This window comes from Pantherophis guttatus, chromosome 18 (assembly GCF_059756535.1).
Source record: "Pantherophis guttatus breed Tessera chromosome 18, ASM5975653v1, whole genome shotgun sequence".
NCBI lineage: Eukaryota > Metazoa > Chordata > Lepidosauria > Squamata > Colubridae > Pantherophis > Pantherophis guttatus.
In genome coordinates, this window is record NC_142080.1 from 2,873,747 (window position 1) to 2,896,711 (window position 22,965).

The following is a 22,965-nucleotide window of genomic DNA, read 5'->3' on the forward strand; positions in this document are numbered from 1 at the left end:
CTGACAGCATATTAATTGGAAAGAGAGAGCGAGAAAAAGAGGAGGGGGGAGGAAGAGAGAGAGATGGAGAGAGGGAAATGGATGGATGGAAGGATGGATGGATAGGAAGATACAGAGAGAGAGAGAGAGAGAGAAGGAAATAGATGGATGGAAGGATGGATGGATAGGTAGATACAGAGAGAGAGAGAGAGAGAGAGAAGGAAATAGATGGATGGAAGGATGGATGGATAGGAAGATACAGAGAGAGAGAGAGAGAGAGAAGGAAATAGATGGATGGAAGGATGGATGGATAGGTAGATACAGAGAGAGAGAGAGAGAGAGAGAAGGAAATAGATGGATGGAAGGATGGATGGATAGGAAGATACAGAGAGAGAGAGAGAGAGAGAGAGAGAGAGAAGGAAATAGATGGATGGAAGGATGGATGGATAGGAAGATACAGAGAGAGAGAGAGAGAGAGAGAAGGAAATAGATGGAAGGAAGGATGGCTGGATAGGAAGATACAGAGAGAGAGAGAGAAGGAAATGGATGGAAGGATGGATGGATAGGTAGATACAGAGAGAGAGAAAGATGGAGAGAGGGAAATGGATGAAAGGAAGGATGGATGGAGAGGTAGATACAGAGAGAGAGAGATGGAAATAGATGGGTGGAAGGATGGATAGATAGGAAGATACAGAGAGAGAGAGATGGAAATGGATGGAAGGATGGATGGATGGATAGGTAGATAGAGAGAGGGGGGGAAATGAATGGAAGGATGGATGGATAGGTAGATACAGAGAGAGTAAAAAAAGAGAGAGAGATGGAGGGAGGGAAATAGATGGATGGAAGGATGGATGAATAGGTAGGTACAGAGGGAGAGAGAGACTCGTGAAAGGAAGAGAGAGAAGATAGAGAGAGAAGATAGGAGAGAGAGAGAAGGAGAGAGAAAGGAAGAAAGGAAGATAAATGATTAGACCCAGAGACAAATACAAAAAAGAGAGGGAGAGATGGAAGGAGGGAGGAAGAGAGGGAGGGAGGAAAGGAGGGAGAAGGCAGAAGGGAGGAAAGGAGAGAGAGACGGAAAAGGAAAGAAAAAGCGAGGAGAGGAAGGGAGGGAGGGAGGAGATGAGAGAAGAGAGATGGATAGATAGATGGAATTAGATGATAAAACAGGGGTGAAGAGCTAGAAACTGGATCGGAAAGACAGATAGATAGAAAAGAGAGAGAGAGAGAGATCACTGCAGATCCACAGAGCTCCGAGTTCTAAACTCCCACCCTCCCAGCTGCTCCCCTCCCGCTCTGGAATTCTTCGCAGGTCGCAAATCGCAAAGAATCCCTTTGGCAAGGCCATCGGTTCCCCAGTTGAGAAATATCAGCAATTTATTTTGACTTCTTTTGCAATCACCATTTATCCTGCCCCCCCCTTTCCCCCCCTTCCCAGGAGGCAACCCCAATCAAGACCATTAATCAAAGAAAAGATAAATGAATCGAAGGCAGCCAGCACAGAACCCGATGGGTGGAGAGAGAGAGAGAGAGAGAGGGAGAGAGAGAGAGAGAGAGAGAGAGAGTGTGTCGAAGATGGGCCCCAGCTGGAGCTGAGAATTGAGGAGGACGGGGCAGGGGGGGGACATCTGGATCTGCTCTGGACCGACGGGGATCGAAACCCAGTTGTTCAACATCCTGTTTCACACAAGGGCCTGCCAAGCATTTTTGGTGGGGGAAAAACCACAAAACCACAACAGGCTGTTCAGGAGGAAGGGAAGATGTATTTAAGAGGTAGATTGCTCTTATACAGGGAGGCTTTATTTTGAGGGAGCATAGCTAGAAAGGGTGGCTTTGGCCTGATCACTGGGAGATCTGTCTGTCTGTCTGTCTGTCTGTCTGTCTGTCTGTCTGTCTGTCTGTCTGTCTGTCTATATATCTATCCATCCATCCATCCATCCATCCATCCATCCATCCATCCATCCATCCATCCATCCATCCAATCTTTCTAGCTTCTCTATTATCTATTGTCTGTCTGTCTGTCTGTCTATCTTATCATCTATCTTCTATCTTATTATCTATCTATCTATCTATCTATCTATCTATCTATCTATCTATCTATCTATCTGTCTTCTCTATTATCTATTGTCTGTCTGTCTGTCTATCTATCTTATCATCTATCTTCTATCTTATTATCTATCCATCCATCCATCCATCCATTTATCTATCCATCCATCCATCCATCCATCCATCCATCCATCCATCCATCCATCTAATCTTTCTATCTTCTCTATTATCTATTGTCTGTCTGTCTGTCTATCTTATCGTCTAACCATCATCTTATTATCTATCCATCTATCTATCTATCTATCTATCTATCTATCTATCTATCTATCTATTATCCATCCATCCATCCATCCATCCATCCATCCATCCAATCTTTCTATCTTCTCTATTATCTATTGTCTGTCTGTCTATCTTATCATCTATCTTCTATCTTATTATCTATCCATCCATCTACCTACCTATCTTCTCTATTATCTAGTGTCTGTCTGTCTGTCTATCTTATCATCTATCATCTATCTATCTATCTATCTATCTATCTATCTATCTATCTATCTATCTATCTATCTATCTATCTATCTTCCTTTTTTCCTGCCCTATCTATCTACTGTATATTTATTTCTATCTATCTGTTCCTTTCTTCGTTCGTGCCTTCCTTCTGTGTCTGTCTCTGTGTCTGTCTATCTATCTACCTTCCATCTACCTACCTACTTACCTACCTACCTATCATCTGTCGGTCTACCTATCTATCATATTTCTTAACCACCCATCTCCCTCCCTCGCTTTACACAACCGCTCTCAATAAATTAAAGACGCAAGAAGCAGGCCCCCGATTCTTCCCCCAGCCTTGCTTGCCCTTTCCAGGGGTCCCATTCTGCCTGGGAAGGCTTATTTCTTTGCAAATATTCCCCGGAGAGACCCCCCCCCAAAGACAAGCTATTTTGCTCTTTTGGTTATTGTTTTTTTTTTACTTTGAGGCTGAGCTTCCCGGCCTCCTGCGAGGCCGAAGGAGCTGCAGTTTGCAGGATGAAGTGGAGAACTCAAGAGCTCCTACCAGCATGACCATGCCAGGCAATTTAAGGTGCATTTCACTCCCTCCTCTCGTTTGAAGGTCTGATTCTCCACCACCCCTTTCAAAAACAGGCTTTTGACCTTCGTGGTCTCCCTAGTAACCAGAGGCTTAGGTGAGCTGGTATTAAATGCAATTATCTAGCTGGCATTGCTAGTTTAAAAAAAAAAGGAGGTACAGCAGAGATATGCAAGAGCAGGACAAAAAAATAATAAGAGTGCTTCGTTTTAAATATTCAACAGCCATTGACACAATGGGTCAATGACCGTTGACAGGACCCACCGATGGCCATTGATACAATGAGTTAATGGTCACTGATGTTGATATGATGAGTCAATGGTCATTGATATTGATACGATGAGTCAATAGCCATTGACATAATGAGTCAATGGCCATTGACATGGGCCAATCTTCATTGATATGATGGGTTGAATGGCCATTGATGAGTTAATGATCATTGACATGATGGCTGAATGACCATCGATATGATCATTGACATGATGGGTCAATGGCCATTGACAGGACACATCAATGGCCATTTATATGATGATCATTGACATTGACCTGATGGGTCAATAGCCATTGACATGAGTTAATGGACATCAATGGCCAACAGTCATTGATGTTGACCTGATAGCTCAATAGCCATTGACATGAGTCAATGGACATTGATGTGGGCCAACAGCCATTGATGTTGACCTGATAGCTCAATAGCCATTGACATGAGTCAATGGACATTGATGTGGGCCAACAGCCATTGATGTTGACCTGATAGCTCAATAGTCATTGACATGAGTCAATGGACCTCGATGTGGGCCAACAGCCATTGATGTTGACCTGATAGCTCAATAGCCATTGACATGAGTCAATGGACATTGATGTGGGCCAACAGCCATTGATGTTGACCTGATAGCTCAATAGCCATTGACATGAGTCAATGGCCATTGATGTGGGCCAACAGCCATTGACTTTGACCTGATACCATTGACAGGATGATTCGATGACCATCGACAGAACACATCAATGGCCACTGACACTTGTGTGTCCAATCTACAAAGCCCTCATTCTGTGTTGGAGCCCAGGATAGTTCCTTCTGCTTTCAAAGAGCTGCCGCTCCACCTTTCATCAAGGTCCTAGTCCTCATGATTCCGGAAAAATAAAAATTCATTGCACCAAATGATAGCCCCTTAGCCACAGGAATTTTAGGCTCAACGGTGGTCGTATGTCAGGGATGACCTGTATACATTTCTCTATATTGTGTGCACAATCGCTTTGCACCCTTCCCCAAAATTGGGAGGGTCAAAAAAATTGAATACATTACTGGTGCCCTTGTGTCCACGAACACATGGGCGTTTCTTTTTTTTTTTAAAAAGCAGATTTTTCGTGGCTTACCATGATCCCCGTAAGCAGACAGACGCCTTTCCCACAGTAGGTATGAGGGACCATGTCACCGTATCCAATGGAGAGGAAGGTGATGGAAATCAGCCACATGGCACCCAGGAAGTTACTGGTCACATCCTGTTGGTCGTGATACCTGCCGAAGAAAATCAGGTTGCTGGGGGTGAAATGACACAGCCACAATCAGGAGGCACCGAAACAATTTTCCTGGAGTTTGGACCCAGCGGGAACCTCTCTGGGACAGCGTTTCTCAAGCTCTGGAAGACGGTGGACTTCAACTCCCAAAATTCCCCAGCTAGTTATTCTGGCTGGGGAATTCTGGGAGTTGAAGTCCACTCCTCTTAAAGCAGTCTGGCTGGGGAATTCTGGGAGTTGAAGTCTACCCATCTTAAAACAAGCTGGCTGGGGGATTCTGGGAGTTGAAGTCCACCTGTTTTAAAGCATGCTGGCTGGGGGATTCTGGGAGTTGAAGTCCATCCCTCTTAAAGCATGCTGGTTTGGGGAATTCTGGGAGTTGAAGTCCACTCCTCTTAAAGCATGCTGGCTGGGGAATTCTGGGAGTTGAAGTCCACTCCTCTTAAAGCAGGCTGGCTGGGGAATTCTGGGAGTTGAAGTCCACTCCTCTTAAAGCATGGTGGCTGGGGAATTCTGGGAGTTGAAGTCCATCCCTCTTAAAGCATGCTGGTTTGGGGAATTCTGGGAGTTGAAGTCCACTCCTCTTAAAGCATGCTGGCTGGGGAATTCTGGGAGTTGAAGTCTACCCATCTTAAAGCATGCCGGCTGGGGGATTCTGGGAGTGGAAGTCCATCCATCTGAAAGCAGGTTGGAGAATTCTGGGACTCGACGTCCATACTTCTCGCATACTTCTTTACGGATTTCAAGTCCCAGACTTCTCCAACATGCTCCAGCCTGTGGAATTCTGGGAGTCGAAGTCCACCATTCTTCAAGTTGCAGAGGTTGAGAAATACAGCTCTGGAGACACTGGCCTTCCACCGAACCCCAAGTGAAAAATCCCAAGGACGTTTGCTAATTTAGACTACCCAGGTTACTGTCCCTCAACGTTGCAACATCTGGCCAAGAGCGAGCCTATTCCCCCCCCCCCCATTTTTTACACTTCCAAATATAACACCAAAGCTTTTGAAATGAAAATAATCTCTCCTTTATCTGGGAAATTTTCTGCAAGCCCCCAACCCCCATCCTTTGGGATTAATATGCTCGGTTTTCTCTCCGTTGCTGGCTTTGTAAGCCTGGTTAATGACTATTGATCGCTTTCTCTCTCGCTCTCTTCAGCCAAGAGGAAAGGTTAGATTTCGGTTAGGATTCTTTGCAGAGCCCTGAAAAACAGCTTCATTATGCATTGCACAGATCTACAATTTATTTTTTTCAGAGGCCAGATTAGATCTTGGCTTCTGCGGCCCAACATATGTGAGCCAAGAGGACTTAAAATCGGAATTTCCTGGGCTGGATAGCATGGATTTACTCAATCATGAGATGTTAACAAAGAATTCATGCTTTAAGATGGGTGGACTTCAACTCTCCGAATTCCCCAGCCAGCATCCTTTAAGATGGACTCCCAGAATTCCCCAGCCAGCATCTTTTAAGATGGACTTCAACTCCCAGAATTCCCCAGCCAGCATCCTTTAAGATGGACTTGAACTCCCAGAATTTCCCAGCCAGCATCCTTTAAGATGGACTTCAACTCCCAGAATTCCCCAGCCAGCATCCTTTAAGATGGACTCCCAGAATTCCCCAGCCAGCATCTTTTAAGATGGACTCCCAGAATTCCCCAGCCAGCATCCTTTAAGATGGACTCCCAGAATTCCCCAGCCAGCATCTTTTAAGATGGACTTGAACTCCCAGAATTCCCCAGCCAGCATCCTTTAAGATGGACTTCAACTCCCAGAATTCCCCACCCAGCATGCTTTAAAAGGGAAGGACTTCAACTCCCAGAATTCCCCACCCAGCATCCTTTAAGATGGACTTCAACTCCCAGAATTCCCCACCCAGCATCCTTTAAGATGGACTTCAACTCCCAGAATTCCCCAGCCAGCATCCTTTAAGATGGACTTGAACTCCCAGAATTCCCCACCCAGCATCCTTTAAGATGGACTTCAACTCCCAGAATTCCCCACCCAGCATCCTTTAAGATGGACTTGAACTCCCAGAATTCCCCACCCAGCATGCTTTAAAAGGGAAGGACTTCAACTCCCAGAATTCCCCAGCCAGCATCCTTTAAGATGGACTTCAACTCCCAGAATTCCCCAGCCAGTATAATTTAAAGAAGGATGGATTTTTTACTCCCAGAATTCTCCAGCCAGCATGTTTCAAGATAGATAAACGTCAATCCCCAGAATTCCCCCACAACCAGAAAGGAAAATAAAATAAAACAAAACAAAACTAAACAGAGGCAAAACATTTTTTTTTTAATGTCTCTTTTTCCCCCCCATTATTTCCCCCCCCCCTCCCCTTTTCGGGATAGCCCAACTCCCAACCATTTTCACGCTTCTAAGAATCTCAGAAAGATGTTTAGAATGTGTGTGGTCAGCAACCAGGTGTTTGACACGTGTGAAAATCCACACAAATCCACAAACACACACACACACACACACCAGGCCTTCCCCATCTATTCACACCCGTGAGCAATACTGTGGTGCGCACACACACACACACACAAAGAGAGACACACAAAATAAACCAGGCGGGGAAGGTTTACACCTTTTTCCTTGGCTTGGCTAATTTCGCACCCGGAGCCTTTCAGTAGGCAGGGGGTTCTGCCGAGAGTCTCCGTTCCCTGGTTGTTAGGGAGTCCCGCCTACACCCCACGTGAATGTCACTTCCCGGCACTGTCACTAGCACGAGGACAAACCTGCGCATTGTGTGTGTGTGTGTGTTTTTGTCGAAGTGTCACGCAGGCTTCTTTTGCAGCTTGAATGTCCCAAGATAAGGCCAGCCCAGCGGGAAGGGAGATGACAAAGAAGGTGGAAAGCCTCTCTCTCTCTCCCTCTGTGTGTGTTTGTGGGTTCACATTCAGCCCACAACTCTTTTGTTGTTTTTTTTCTTCTTCTTCTTCTTCTTCTACCAGCTGAGTGGAAGAATTGGAAAGGAAAAGAAGTGACCTGGGTAGATTTTAGAAGATTTAGAAGCAAATATATGGATGTGTGTGTGTTTGTCTCTCTCTCTCTGTGTGTGTGTGTAGTTATATATTTAGAAGTAGATAGACAAAAAGGTAGATTATAGGGATATACATGATACAATAGATAGATATAGATAGATAGATAGAAAGATGATAGATAGATAAACAGATAAACAGATGATAGATACATCTATCTGACATAGATAGATGATAGATAGATAGATAGATAGATAGATAGATAGATAGATAGATAGATAGATAGATAAACAGATGATAGATAGATGATAGATAAATAGATGGATAGACAGACAGATGATAGATAGATGATAGATAAACAGATAAACAGATGATAGATACATCTATCTGACATAGATAGATAGATAGATAGATAGATAGATAGATAGATAAACATAGATGATAGATAGATGATAGATAAATAGATGGATAGACAGACAGATGATAGATAGATGATAGACAGATAAACAGATAGATGATAGATTCAGATAGATAGATAGATAGATAAACATAGATGATAGATGATAAATAGATGATAGACAGATAAACAGATAAACAGATAGATGATATATATCTATCTATCTGACATAGATAGATAGATAGATAGATAGATAGATAGATAGATAAACATAGATAATAGACAGATGATAAATAAATAGATAGATGATAGATAGATAAACAGATAAACAGAGATGATAGATACATCTATCTATCTGACATAGATAGATAGATAGATAGATAGATAGATAGATAGATAGATAGATAGATAGAAGCTAAAGTTAATATATACCGGTAGATGATATAGAATGATAGAATGATAGAATGTTAGAATGATAGATAGATAGATAGATAGATAGATAGATAGATAGATAGATAGATAGATAGATAGATAGACAGACAGATAGATAGATGGATGGATAGATTGGGATATGGGGGGAGAGAGAGAAAGAGAAGACAGATTATAGAGGCATAGGTGATGGATGGATGATAGATAGACAGCAGGTAGATAGATGAAACAGATGAGATAGAAGCTAAAGATTAGAGATAGAGATAGATAGAGACAGACAGGCAGGCAGGCAGGATGGATAGATAGATATATACCGTTGATAGTTAGACGATATAGATTATACAGATATACAGATATATTGATTCGTGATAGAAACAGATTAGATACATAAATAGAGGCATAGATGATGGATGGATGGATGGATGAATAGACAGACAGACAAATAAATCCAGCCCTGATGTTACGGCCTTCCTTCCTCGCGGCGGTCCCTAAGCGAACCCCCGCAGCCATGAAGCAAACCCAACTGTCCGCCAATGGGGGCCCGCCCCCACCCACCCCCGCTGCACGAACTCACCTCTCGCAAACCCGTACGGTCCAGGCGGCGATAATCCAGAGGGAGATGCTGAAGACCAGAAGCACCGTGCCGGGGCAGATGGTCATGAGCGTTTTCATGACGAAACGGGTGTTGAAGTTGATCTTGTTCAGCGCCCCGATGCTGCGGGACGAGGCGTCGGTGAAGAGCTTGCTGTGAAGGAGCATCACCCGGGCGATGAGATAGAGGCGGAGGAACATGGGGATGGAGAGGATAATGTCCACATCGGCTTCGGCGCGAGAAGGCGTGTACGAGAAAGCCAGCCGGGCGGTCCAAAAAAACTTATATTCGCCCGGGATAGGATGCACGGCGCAAACCAACATTTCCAAAGTGATGTACAGGATACGTTCGTAAGTCATGGCGATCCGCCAGTCGTCGGCCCCGTTGTCGATCACGAAGAGCTAAGTGAGGGGAAAGAAAAACAAATAAAACCAATTCGGAGCCAGGTTTCTAGTCCTTACGAAACCCCCGCTCGCTTTCCCCAGCTGCCTTACGGACAAGGCCTCAATGTAGGGGACGTTCGGGTGTCACGACGGCGCTGAAAAAAAAGCGATTTAGGATCGGGTTTTTTTCCCACACTTTAACAATATCCTTGCGGTCACACGATCAGAATTCAGGCAACGGATTCATATTTAAGACGGTCGCAGGTCCACCTTTGGTGAACGTCTGACGAGCCAAATCAATGGGGAAAAACCAGATCCACTTAACAACCGTGTTACTAATCGAACCACCGCCGTGGCAAGAAAGTTCGTTCAACGGGGCAAAATTCGCTTAGGAAATGTCTCGCTTAGCAACAGGTACATCGGTCATAAGTCGAGGACTACCTATATAGCCCTTTTGATGCCCTCCTTTGTGTCAACCGCTCCTTCCTTTCCCGTTTCGCTCCCTTTCAAACTTTCTTTCCATCCCATCAATAGCCGGGGGGGGGGGAATCTACGATCACCCCTTGGTGCCCTTTTCTTTTCAAGTTTAAGCGGAAAAGAGCTGTAAAGATTTCTCGCCGGCAACAAAACAGAGCAGGAAATGGACTGTTCTTGGTTTGGAACTGGCAATTACTGGCATATTGATTGGCCTGGATTTTTTTTTTTTTTTTTTTGCTGGAAAGTAAAGAAATAAGATAGATATATTTAAGGATCTGGACCTTGGGATGATTTTGGAGAATAAGATCCTCCTTAAAATAGGAAATGAAAGAGGGGTTTGAGCAGGGACACACAGCAAATAATTATCATTAAAATAACCATGTCCCCCTCTCTCTAAATGAGTCAACTAAGAAAAGGAAAAGAAAAAAAAACAGAATTTTTTCTGTGTAAAGATAACTGGTGCAGCCGAATTCTCCTTTTAAAAGTTGCTTTTCAAGTTTCAACCCTTTGTCAACTTTCTTCCCCTCAACATTCAAGGCTTGAAATTCCAGATTGAGCCAGATGTTTCCCTTCTGGGTGAAGAGAACTAACTAGGATTTCCAGTTGTGGCTTGTCCGTTTCAAGGACAGAGACATATGGCTGGGACGAAGCCAGATGTTGCAAAATTCAGCAAGATTCTTGGCTTTGGACATTTTTTGAAGAAACTTCTTTTGCATCTCTGTGGTTTTCATCAGCCTTTCCCCACAATTTTACGGTGTGTTTACAAAACTCTTGTCTTTTTTTTTTCCCCTGGCAAACACCGAATTTATTGCAGACCTTGGCTGTCTTCCTTCCACCCCAAATCTACCTCGAATTCCTGCATTATTTGGCTGGGGTATTTTTTTTCCTGGCTTGTCTGAAAGGATGTGGGTCTCTCCTCCAGAGAAGCAGGGGTCCGTGTGGCCAGAGGTCAGCCAGAAATTCAACAGGGCAAGAGTGTAGAAGATTAAATCTTGAACCCAGAGAAAATTTCTGTTTTTTTTTTTTTTTTGCCAGCTGCTCTTTCAGCTGAGTTGAAACCGTCTCTCTGTGGCCACAAGCAGGGAGGACAAGGAGGGCTCCCCCCTCCCACAAGGAAGCAGACCCCCCCTCACAATATTAGTGGTGCCACCGAAGTGCCCTGACAACCTTAAATCCAATGCAATGGATTGGTGTTTGCTGATACTAACAGGGAGGGAGGGAGGGAGGGAGGGAGGAATGAAGGGAGAAGAAGAAGAAAGAGAAAGAGAAGGAAATGAGAAGGAAGGGAATAAGGAAGGGGAAGTAGGGAGGGAGGGAGGGAGGGAAGGAAAGAAGGAAGTAGGGAGGGAAAATAGGGAGGGAAGGAAGGAAGGAAGGAGAAAATTGAAAGAGAAGAAAATGAAGGAGGGGAATAAGGAAGGGAATAAGGAAGGGGAAGTAGGGAGGGAGGGAGGGAAGGAAAGAAGGAAGTAGGGAGGGAAAGCAGGGAAGGAAGGAGAAAACTGAAAGAGAAGAAACTGAAGGAGGGGAATAAGGAAGGGGAAGGAGGGAGGGAGGGAAGGAAAGAAGGAAGTAGGGAGGGAAGGAGGGAAGGAGGGAAGGAGAAAATTGAAGGAGGGGAATAAGGAAGGAGGGGAATAAGGAAGGGTATAAGGAAGGGAAAGCAGGGAGGGAAGGAAGGAAGGAGAAAATTGAAAGAGAAGAAAATGAAGGAGGGGAATAAGGAAGGGGAAGGAGGGAGGGAGGGAAGGAAAGAAAGAAGGAGAGAGGGAAGGAAGGAAGGAAGGGGAAAACTGAAAGAAGAAAATGAAGGAGGGGCATAAGGAAGGGGAAGGAGGGAAGGGGGAAGGGAGGAAGGAAGGAAGATAGGAAGGAAGGAAGGAAGAGGGAGGGAGGGAACAAAAAATAGAGTAGGAAACGAAGGAAGGAAGGGAAGAAGGGAAGAAAAAGAGGGATTGAAGGAGGTAGGGAAGGAAAGAAGGAAGAGAGAAAGGGAGGGAGGGAGGAAGAAAGGGGGAGGGAAATAAATAAATACACAAAAATAAATAAATACACAAAAATAAATAAATACACAAAAATACATCAATAAATAAGGTCTTGAGAACCACTGGCAGAATCCCTTCCCTTCTATTTCAACAGAAGCCAACCAGGAGCGAAAACCTTGAATGAAACCCGGATTGGTTTCGGGATGCCTAAGAATGAAAGTCACACTCAAGCGATGCTCCTGTAACCATGGAGACCCACAGAGGCGGGATGTTGGTGGTGCTACAGAGCCAGTGGCTCTCCCCAGGGTTTTTTTTTGGGGGGGGTGTCATCCAGGTTGAGAAATCCTCCGTCCCTTGGACACTGAGGGGCCGGCATTGATAGGGCAATGTCTGAGAGAGAGAGAGAGAGAGAGAAAGGGAGGGAGAGAAGAAGGGGGAGGGAGAGAGAGAGAGAAAGAGAGAAAAAGAAAGAGAGACAGAAAGACAGAGAGAGAGAGGGAGGGAGGGAGGAAGGAAGGAAGGGAAAGGGGAAGGGGAAGGGGAAGGGGAGGAAAGGAAAGGAAAGGAAAGGAAAGGAAAGGAAAGGAAAGGAAAGGAAAGGAAAGGAAAGGAAAGGAAAGGAAAGAAGGAAAGGAAAGGAAGGAAGGAAGGAAGCAGAGATGTAAGAAGAGAAGGGGTGGGAATTGGAGAGGAAGGAAGAAGAGATGAAGGGAAGGGATGGGAACTGGAGGGGAAGGAAAGGAAAGGAAAGGAAAGGAAAGGAAAGGAAAGGAAAGGAAAGGAAAGGAAAGGAAAGGAAAGGAAAGGAAAGGAAAGGAAAGGAAAGGGCTAGATAATGAGAGAGAGAGGGTGGAGGAAGCCTTTCCTCTCCTCTCCTCTCCTCTCCTCTCCTCTCCTCTCCTCTCCTCTCCTCTCCTCTCCTCTCCTCTCCTCTCCTCTCCTTTCCTTTCCTTTCCTTTCCTTTCCTTTCCTTCCTTTCCTTCCCTTTCTTTTGTTTATCTAGCTATCTATTTCCTTCCCTCCCTCCCTGGTCTGTTTATCTAGGTATTTCCTTCCTTCCTTCCTTCCTTCCTTCCTTCCTTCCTTCCTTCCTTCCTTCCTTCCTTCCTTCCTCCCTCCCTCCCTCCCTCCCTCCCTCCCTTCCCTTGTTTATCTAGCCATTCCCTTCCTGCCTTCCCTCTTTCTTTCCTTCTCTCCTTCCCTCCCTCTCTGCTCTCCCTCCCCTGTGTCTGCCTGTCTGCCTATCTATCCAAACATCCATTTACCCATCCATCAACTCCCTCTCTCTAAAAATCCCTTTTCTATCAGCTCTCAGCATCCATCCATCTCTTTCTCTCTCTCTCTCTCTCTGATATCTCTCGAAATCTTGACAGCTTGTAGATGCGTGGAGCAGCTCCCAGAACCCCCCCAGCCACCGGGGAGACACTGTTCTCTTCTATACTTAGTCCTCATCTTATGACCAAGGCTGCCTGGGGAATTCTTCCCGGTTGAAATCTATACATCTGACAGCTGTCAGGGTTTAAGAACACACTGCTCTAAACTTATTATCTATCGTCTCTATTATATATTGATCAGCGTCTGTCTGCCTGACTGTCTATCCCTCTCTCCTTCCAGCTGGATAATTCTCTTTATTTTTAAATATCTCGGGTGTCTGCTGATTCATAACAGCGTCGAAACCCAATAAAAGCTGGGTCAGAAAGTGTGGCTTTGCAATAATAATAATAATAAAATAACACCAGTGGAACTGCAAAAAACTGCGCTACTTGGAGCATCGTACATCTTAAGAAGTTCCTTGGTTGATTCCTAGGATGTTGGCAGCAACACATATCAACCATCAGCCCCAGTCAATGGTATTTGTGACACATTTTTAAATGCTCAGTTGGCTGAGTTTCAGGTTTAATGAATAAAGGAGATAATAATAATATCATATATTTTAAGAAGGTCCTTGGTTAATCCCTAGGACGCTGGCACCAACCCGTATCAAACATTAGCACCAGTCAATGGTATTTGTGATGCATTTTTGAATGTTTAATTGACTGAGTTTCATGTTTAATGAATAAAAGAGATGATAATAATAATAATAATCATCATCATCATCATCGTATATTTTAAGAAGGTCCTTGGTTAATCCCTAGGACGCTGGCACCAACCCGTATCAACCATTAGCATCAGTCAATGGTATTTATGATACATTTTTAAATGTTCAGTTGACTGAGTTTCATGTTTAATGAATAAAAGAGATAATAACAACAACAACAATAATAAAACCATTAGCCAAAAACAGGCCAATCACTCAACCTGAGCCCGTCTCGATGACCCCTTAGGGATCCTACAGGAATATAACGCTTAAAAACAAAAAAAAAAATCTCCCAAGTTAAGACCTACGATCTCCGTACAATCTCAAATTTAAAAAAAAAGACAAAACAAAACGAGACTTCAGCCAGCCCTCCTGAAACTTTAAAAAGAAATAAAAAGCCATTGAAAAATCACATTTATGTGGAATCTCTCTTTGAAATACCTGGACTTCCCGGGTGTGATACGCAATGATCAGCCCCAATAAAATGGCAGTAGAGAGGCTGATGAGGCACTTCAGGGCCAGGGAGAACATGGAACCCTGCGAAGAAAAGAAATATAACAAATTAAGTTGGGAATAGTACCATTCCCTCCTTTTTCTCGTACCAAGCAGGCAAAATTACATATAAATTTAAAATTAAAATTAAAATTAAAATTAAAATTAAAATTAAAATTAAAATTAAAATTAAAATTAAAATTAAAATTAAAATAAATTAAATTATTAAATTAAATTAAAAAATTAAAATTAAATTAAATTAAATTAAATTAAAATTACATATATATTTTTGTTCATTCCCTCAAAAATAAGATTTGGGATGGATTTGATTGTCGTTCCCCCCAGCAGTCCAACTTGTTAAAATAATACAGATTGTCCTCAACTTATAACTAAAATCGAGTCCAAAGTTTCTAGAATAATCAATGTCTCAACGTCTCTGATTCAGGTAGTCCTGGACTTACGACCGCAACTGAGCACTAAATAGAACAAAAATCCGGAATACCCAACCTTCTTTGTGTCTCCGATAAAGGCAGTCCTGGATTTACGACCGTGATCCAGCCCAACATTTCTGTTGCTAAGCGAGACATTTGTTCGGGGAGTTTTGCTCCGTTTTAAGACCTTTCTTAAGTTGTTAAGTGAATCGCTGCAGTTGTTAAGTTAAGGAACATGGCTGTGAAGCGAATCCGGCTTTCCCCTGTTGGCTTTGCTTGCCGGAAGGTCGTAAAGGGGATGGCATGACCCCCGTCGTAAATATGAGTCTGTGGGGGCTAGCGCCTGAATTTTCAACTCCAGCGACTCGCAAGGCTGTAAAATGGGGGCGACGCTCATTTAAAACTGTATTGCTTAGCAATGGAAATGGGTTCAATTGCGGTTGTAAGACGAGGACTGCCGGTGTTATTTTTCCGCTGGAACTATTGACGGCGGAAGCTTCCAGAAAGACGCTAAATTGTTCTGGAAAAAAAAATCAAAACCATGGAAGCCCGCTAACCTTTAGCAAAACAAAAGAATAAAAAAAATCAGAATCAAGATGTCTCCCCTAGGAAGTCGAAGAATAAGTCTGAGGTAATTTTTCTTTTTTTTCCCCATTGATTTTTCTGGGCTGGGGAAAAACAAAACAAAAAAAAAAACAGAAGAAAAATATCCCTCCGGAGAGTTGTTTCCTATTTTTCCAGAAGAATAAAGATATAAATCTTTCTAATTTTAGCATCCCACGCAGACAAAATCCATTTTTATGAAGTATCCCCAGGTTGTTTTTTTTTAATGTTTTATTATAATTTTATAAATAATTTTTAATAAATATTTTTTATGTTTAAATAAATAAATATTTTTTAATTATAATTTTTTATATTTTATTATATTATTTTTAAAAAATGATAATTATATTATAAAATAATAATAATAATAATAATAATAATAATAATAAGAAGAAGAAGAAGAAGAAGAAGAACAACAACAACAACAACAACATAATAATAATAATAAAATAAATAATTTTAAAATAAATCTTATAAATAATTTTAAGGTTTTCTCTCTGGGTAACCTGGGTCGGGGGAGGGGTCGGCGGGAGGCTCCGCCCACACACCCGGGCGTCATCAAATACACTCTGCACATGCACAGAAATGGCACGCGAGAGAGAGCGAAGCGCGCGAGCGAACCGGTAGCAAAGATAAGTGAAACCCAACACTGATCAATACAGCTAGTCCTTGACTTCTGGCCATTCATTTAATGACCGACCAATACAGACCGTCCGCGACTTACAAGAATTCATTGAGCCACCGTTCGGAGTTACGACGGCCCTGAAAAAAAAGGACCGATTTTCACAGATACAAACAACCTTTCGAAACAGCCCCATTATCACATGATCCACATTCAGACGCCTGGCAATGGACTTGTAGTTATGACGGTTGCAGTGTCGGTCTTTCCCCAATTCCTCATCTCCCGTGTCTCTGAGACAGGGACCTCAGAGGTCATTTAGTCCAGCCCCAAAGTAAGCTGCTGAGGTGAGCAGTGGGGGGTCTTTATTTTGGGTGGGCTGAATTGTCGAGAGGCCAACCTATTTTCTGTGCCTTGCAAACCACGATCAACGGCTCAGCGCAAGGCCCCAAAAGAGCCCATCGTAGAGATAACTCCACAAACCATCATCGATGAAAAACCTGGTTTGTAGTATCGGGCTGTTGAGTGATTGAGGAACAGGGCATCGTTTTCATGGGCTGCGTTGGCAAGAGGCCAATCCATCTGCAGTGCATCACAAATCATAATCAGCAACTCAGCGCAAGGCTCCAAAAGAGCCCTTCGTAGAGATAACTCCACAAACCATCATCGATGAAAAACCTGGCTTGGAGTGTCGGGCTGTTGAGTGATTGAGGAACAGGGCATCGTTTTCATGGGGTTGCGTTGGCAAGAGGCCAACCTACCTTCTGTGCCTTGCAAATCACGATCAACGGCTCAGGCGCAAAGCCCATCGCGGAGCTGACCCAACAAACCACGATCGACGGAAAACCCGGTTTAGAGGTCCTTTTTTTTCACCGGATGCCGGCCGAGTGTTGATCTCTCGGTTTCCAAGCACCGGGGAAAGACTAAGATCCCTTCGAGGCACGATTGCACGAACCATGTTCCTTAGATGGGATGTCAACTAACAAACCCACTTCCTTCCGCTTTGGGAATCTAGGATCGATACTGGCCGTTGATTTTGCTAAAAAGCAGCCTTGGGAAGAAACCAGCTTCGGCCAGGACTCTTCCAAATCGATTAGGCGCAGAGCCAGAAATGGCTGCAGCCGGGCTGGCCCCGTGCCATCGCTGCCCGCCCTACAGGAAGGGAATTCTTGCCCGCCCTGGGCTCAGCTGTTACAACTCCGATCTCCTCTTCGCCACCCACGCGAGGGGATTCCTGCCAAGCCAACCTTGTGTGTGTGTGTGTGTGTTGTTTTAACACAATAGAGCTGACCCACAAGAGTAGGAAAAGGAGATGGAGGGGAGGGAGCTGGGTATAATTCAAGATTATTAATAGTTTGGGTGTTTACTTTTTTTTCTCTTTTTCTTTTTTCCAAATCATAAAAGCAGGAAGCCCACCCCTCTTAAAGCAGGCTGGCTGGGGGATTCTGGGAGTGGAAGCCCACCTCTCTTAAAGCTTGCCGGCTGGGGAATTCTGGGAGTTAAAATCCACCCCTCTTAAAGCATGCCAGCTGGGGGATTCTGGGAGTTGGAGTCCACCCATCTCCAAACACACTGACTGGGGAATAATGGGAGTGAAAGCCCACCCCTCTTAAAGCATGCTGGCTGGGGGATTCTGGGAGTGGAAGCCCACCCCTCTTAAAGCATGCTGGCTGGGGGATTCTGGGAGTTGAAGTCCATCCCTCTTAAAGCATGCCGGCTGGGGGATTCTGGGAGTGGAAGCCCACCCCTCTTAAAGCCTGCTGGCTGGGGGATTCTGGGAGTGGGAGTCCATCCCTCTTAAAGCAGGCTGGCTGGGGGATTCTGGGAGTTGAAGTCCACCCCTCTTAAAGCATGCTGGCTGGGGGATTCTGGGAGTGGAAGTCCACCCATCTCCAAACACACTGACTGGGGAATAATGGGAATGGAAGCCCACCCCTCTTAAAGCATGCTGGCTGGGGGATTCTGGGAGTTGAAGTCCATCCCTCTTAAAGCATGCCGGCTGGGGGATTCTGGGAGTGGAAGCCCACCCCTCTTAAAGCCTGCTGGCTGGGGGATTCTGGGAGTGGGAGTCCATCCCTCTTAAAGCAGGCTGGCTGGGGGATTCTGGGAGTTGAAGTCCACCCCTCTTAAAGCAGGCTGGCTGGGGGATTCTGGGAGTGGAAGCCCACCCCTCTTAAAGCATGCTGGCTGGGGGATTCTGGGAGTGGAAGCCCACCCCTTTTAAAGCATGCTGGCTGGGGGATTCTGGGAGTGGAAGCCCACCCCTCTTAAAGCATGCTGGCTGGGGGATTCTGGGAGTTGGAGTCCATCCCTCTTAAAGCATGCTGGCTGGGGGATTCTGGGAGTGGAAGCCCACCCCTCTTAAAGCATGCTGGCTGGGGGATTCTGGGAGTGGAAGCCCACCCCTCTTAAAGCATGCTGGCTGGGGGATTCTGGGAGTTAAAATCCATCCCTCTTAAAGCTGCCAAAGTTGAGAAAGGCTGTTTTAGAGATTAATTTAATAATTCGCCCTCAAGCCCAGAAAAATTTTCTCCTTATTCCAGCTGCTTTAGAGAGAAAAAAAAATCGAGGGGCATCCTTATCCACCCAAAACCCCTTTAGCCCACCCAAAGTCTGTTGGCACTGCCCTCCGTTGAATGGTGGCTAGGTGAATAAACCATCATTGAGAGATTGCATTACAAAATGGAATGGGAGGCCGGAAACCTTCGGCTTTCCCATCTTCCGTGCCAGGCGCGATGAATTATTCTTCGTTTAACCGCTCAAGAGATGGGCAGTCGATAAATAAATAAGTTAGAAATTCATCAGCCTTGCCCAGACGTAACTGGTGGGCGAGATTTGGCTCGGGGGGGGGGAAAGCGGAGAAATGCGGGCAGAAAGGAGGCAGAGATTGGGCAGGTCTTGAGTGCCAATTCCTTAGTCGCCACGATATTTTTAAAAAAAAGAAAAAAAAAAGATGTGGAGACTCTAGAAAGAGTGCAGAGAAGAGCAAGAAAGAGGATTAGGGGATTGGAGGATAAAACATACAAAGAACTGGGGATGTCGAGTTGAATGAAAAGGAGGACTAAGGGGTGGCAGCCTTCCAATATTTGAGGAGTTGCCCCAAAGAAGAGGGGGTTCAATTTATTTTACCAAAGCATCAGAAGAAAAGACACAAAGCAACGGATGGAAACTAATCGAGAAGAGAAGCAACCTGGAATTAAGGAGAAATTTCTTGACAGTAAGAACAATTAATCAGTGGAACTACTTGCCACCAGAAGTTGTGGATGTTCCATCACTGGAGGTTTTTAAGAAGAGATTGGGCAGCCATTTGTCTGAAGTGGTACAGGGTTTCCAACTGGGGCACGGGGTTGGACTAGAAGACCTCCAAGGTCCCTTCCAATGCTGTTATTCTATTAATCTGGCCTATCTCGGTGAGATGAATCTCTGATAAGACTGATATTCTGAAAAATTATTTAAAAAAAAACCAAAAACACCAGAAAGAGCTAATTTAGAAAGATACCATCTTCTGCCTTCCTTATCAAGAATTCGCTCCGTCTTCCTGGAACCTTAGAGGTCATCCAGACCAACCCACAGATACCAATGCTGTCTTTGAATCTCTAAAGGGTGGATCCTAAATAAGAAATCATAGGCTAGTCGTCTCCCTTGTCTCAGTTGGCAGGAGCAAAAAATAAAAAAATAAAAAAATAGCGAGTTAAAATGACAAGGAAGAAAATTTAGATCAGGTGGCATTTTAAATTGTCAGCCCAATGGTTCAGGGAATTCGGCCAGGGAATTCTGGGAGTTGAAGTCCACGCAGCTTAAAAGTTGCGGCGGTTGAGAAAAACACTGGATTAAACTGTTAGAAAACATTATTTAACTGCAGGTGGGGAAAATATTATTTGATTAATTTCCATGCCTTTGCATTCGTTTTGACTCCTGGACACAGACTGGCCAATCGTTCGCTATCAATCCAGATGGATTCCTTCCTTCCTTCCTTCCTCCCTCCTTTCCTTTTTTCCTTCCTTCTTCCTTCCTTTCCTTCCTTCCTCCTTACCTTCCTTCTTTACTTCATGCCTTCCTTCTCTCCTTCCTTCCTTCCTTCCTTCCTTCCTCCTTTCCTTCCTTCCTCCTTTCCTTCCTTCCTTCTTCCTTTCTTTCCTTCCTTCTTTCCTTCCTTCCTCCTTACCTTCCTTCTTTCCTTCCTGCCTTCCTTCTCTCCTTCCTTCCTTCCCTTGCCTGTCTCCTTCCTTTGAGAGGGGAGCAAAGGGAGGGGTGACTCTTGGCTCTCCCCCCTCCCCATCCAACTTCAGAAAAGAGGTGGGGGAGGGGGAAGAGGAAAAAGAGTTGGACTCCAAGAATTGAGGCCTTTTCCCCAAGCAGCCAGACCCATCTCTTAAATACCTGCAACAGGTATTTAGGATAGGGGTATGCTTTGGGGAGCCCCCCCCCTCACTGGTTAACCCCCTCCCAGCAACCCCCACCCCCTCTCAACTTTGGAAAGAAGTCTGGGGAAGAGGAGGAAGAGGGTGGGGGGCTAAACCCACTGGGGTTGAAGTTCCCTTCCCCAATCAGCCAGTTCCCCTTTTCCAAGCTGGGAGCTCTTTGGGGAAACCCCACCAAGTGTCTTCGACCCCCCCCTCCCCAGCAAGCCCCCCCCTCTCACCTTTGGAAAAAGGTCTGGGGAAGAGGAGGAAGAGGGGGGCCAAACTCACCGAGGTTCAAGTCCCTTCTCCAAGCAGCCAGCCCCTTATCCAAGCAGGGGTGCCCTCTGGGGAAACCCCACCAAGTGTCTGCGACACCCCCCCTCTCAACTTCAGAAAGAAGTTGGAGGAAGAGGGGGGCCCAAACCCAGCGAGGTTGAAGTTCCCTTCCCCAATCAGCCAGCCCCCCTTTTCCAAGCAGGGTGCTCTCTGGGGAAACCCCACCTAGTGTCTGCAAACCCCCCTCCCCAGCAAACCCCCCCTCACCTTCGGAAAGAGGTCTGGGGAAGAGGAGGAAGGGGGGGGCCCAAACCCACCGAGGTTGAAGTTCCCTTCCCCAATCAGCCAATTCCCCTTATCCAAGCTGGGTGCTCTTTGGGGAAACCCCACCAAGTGTCTGCGACCCCCCCCCACTCTCAACTTCAGAAAGAAGTCGGAGGAAGAGGAGGGCCAAACCCACCGAGGTTCAAGTCCCTTCCCCAATCAGCCAGTTCCCCTTATCCAAGCCGGGTGCGCTTTGGGGAAACCCCACCAAGTGTCTGCGACCCCCCCCCCACTCTCCAGCTACCCCCCCCCCTTCTTACCTTCGGAAAGAGATCTCGGGAAGAGGACCACCAAACACACCAAGGTTCAAGTCTCTTTTTCCAAAGAACCAACCAACCCCACCTTATCCAAGCCTGGCGCGCTCCGGGGTCGCTCTTTGGCGAGCCCACCGCCCCTCTCTCTCCCCCTCCTGCCCTCCCCCCCCCTCCCCACTACCTTGGAGTACAAGCCCCAGGAGAGCTCCGTCTCGATGACCATGACCACAATGCCAAACATGCCGAAGATGAGCGCGTAGTCGCTGAGCCGTTTGCGCTTCTCGAAGAGGGCGCGCCGGTGGCCCAGCCGGTAACCGATGTTCTGGGTTTTACGCTTGGGCGTCTTGGTGGGGAAGGGCGGGCCGGTCCCGGGGACCCCGGCGGAGGCGGCCGAAGCCGAGCCGGAGGAGGAAGAGGAAGGGGGCTTGTGGCCGGGACCCCCGCCGGTGTTGGGGTGCAAGAGCCCAGCCGGAGAGTGGTTGTCTTCCCGGGAGATGACGATCTCCGGCGGGGGCGGCCCGGATGCCAAGAGCTGCAACGGTTGAGCCTCTCCAGGCTCCGGACCTGAACCGGGACCGGGAGCCGAACCGGTAGCGTCGAGCAGGTTCCGACGGGAAGCGCTGAGCCGGCTGAGGGGCTTCATCACGCCGCCGCTGTACTTGCAAGAGCTCATGGCGATCTCGGTGAAGGGGTTGCTGTCTCGCCGGTGTGCCAAGGGGCTGGCTTGACGGTGCTTGGCCGCCGCCGGTCCTCCTCCTCCTCCTCCTCCTCCTCCGCTGGAGCTGGGCGAGTGGCCCGGAGCCGCCCAACCGGGCTCTCCGCTGACGTTGGGCTGGCTGCCGTGGCGAGAAGCCGGGCGGAGGGCGGCCAGGGCCGGGGGAGCCCGTAAGGGACCCCCGGAGGCCGGTGGCATCGGTGGCATCGGTGGCATGGGTGCCACGGGAAGCACGGGAGCCGGGATGGGTGCCAGGCTGGGGGGCACGACGGGCGCGGCCGGCTCGCCCCCTCCCGAGTCGAGGAAGGGCGCGGGGGGCTCCATCCTCCTCCTCCTCCTCCTCTTCTTCTTCCTCCTCTTCCTCCTCCTCTGCCCGGCCCTTGCCACTGTCCCTGCCCCGGCTCAGCGCGCTGCCCGCCCCAGCGTAGGGGCATCCAAGCCAACGGCTTGCCCCCGCCTGGGCTGGGAGCTGGGGCGGGTGGCAGCGGCGGCGGCGGCGGCGGCTGCAGCCGAGCTGCCAGCGGGCGCGACTGGCAAAGGTTGGCTGGCACGCTCGCGAACGCGCCCGGTGGCCAAGCCCCCCTTTTTTTGCCTTGGGGAGCGCGCTCATTGGCTGGCTCGGGGGTGAGTGGGGGGAGGAGGGTGGGGGGTGACATCACAGCCCCTCCCTCCCTCCCTTCTTTCCCCTCCCCGCTGGGGGGGGTTGTAGAGGAAGAGCCCCCCTCCCCAAATGCGCCCGCTAGGAATGCGCCTGTGCGCTCTCCTCCAGTACCACGGGATTCGCAGGCTGCTTGCTTTCTCTCTCTCTCTTTGCGCCCCTCACCCACCTACCCACCCAAGGGGGGGGGTCTCCTTCATTCATTCGGCTGGAGAAAGGCTCCGCCTCCCGCCCCCGCCCAGCCCCACGCGA

At 46.8% G+C, this 22,965-nt stretch overlaps 1 protein-coding gene across 2 annotated transcripts in view; it reads right to left on the reverse strand.

Annotated features, from left to right (window-relative positions):
• KCNN3 (potassium calcium-activated channel subfamily N member 3) overlaps window positions 1-22,844 on the reverse strand; it is a 131,318-nt gene extending 108,474 nt beyond the window's left edge. The window contains exons 1-4 of one of the 2 annotated variants that reach the window (XM_060685040.2): window positions 21,522-22,844; window positions 14,380-14,475; window positions 8,999-9,417; window positions 4,484-4,625 (exon numbers count right to left, since the gene is read on the reverse strand). In XM_060685040.2, coding sequence (XP_060541023.2) covers window positions 4,484-4,625; window positions 8,999-9,417; window positions 14,380-14,475; window positions 21,522-22,379 — 1,515 coding nt within the window. In that variant the 5' untranslated portion in view covers window positions 22,380-22,844. Of the gene's footprint in view, window positions 1-4,483; window positions 4,647-8,998; window positions 9,418-14,379; window positions 14,476-21,521 lie in introns of both variants that reach the window. The other variant, XM_060685039.2, reaches the window with a different exon arrangement.
• Window positions 22,845-22,965: the final 121 nt, after the last annotated feature.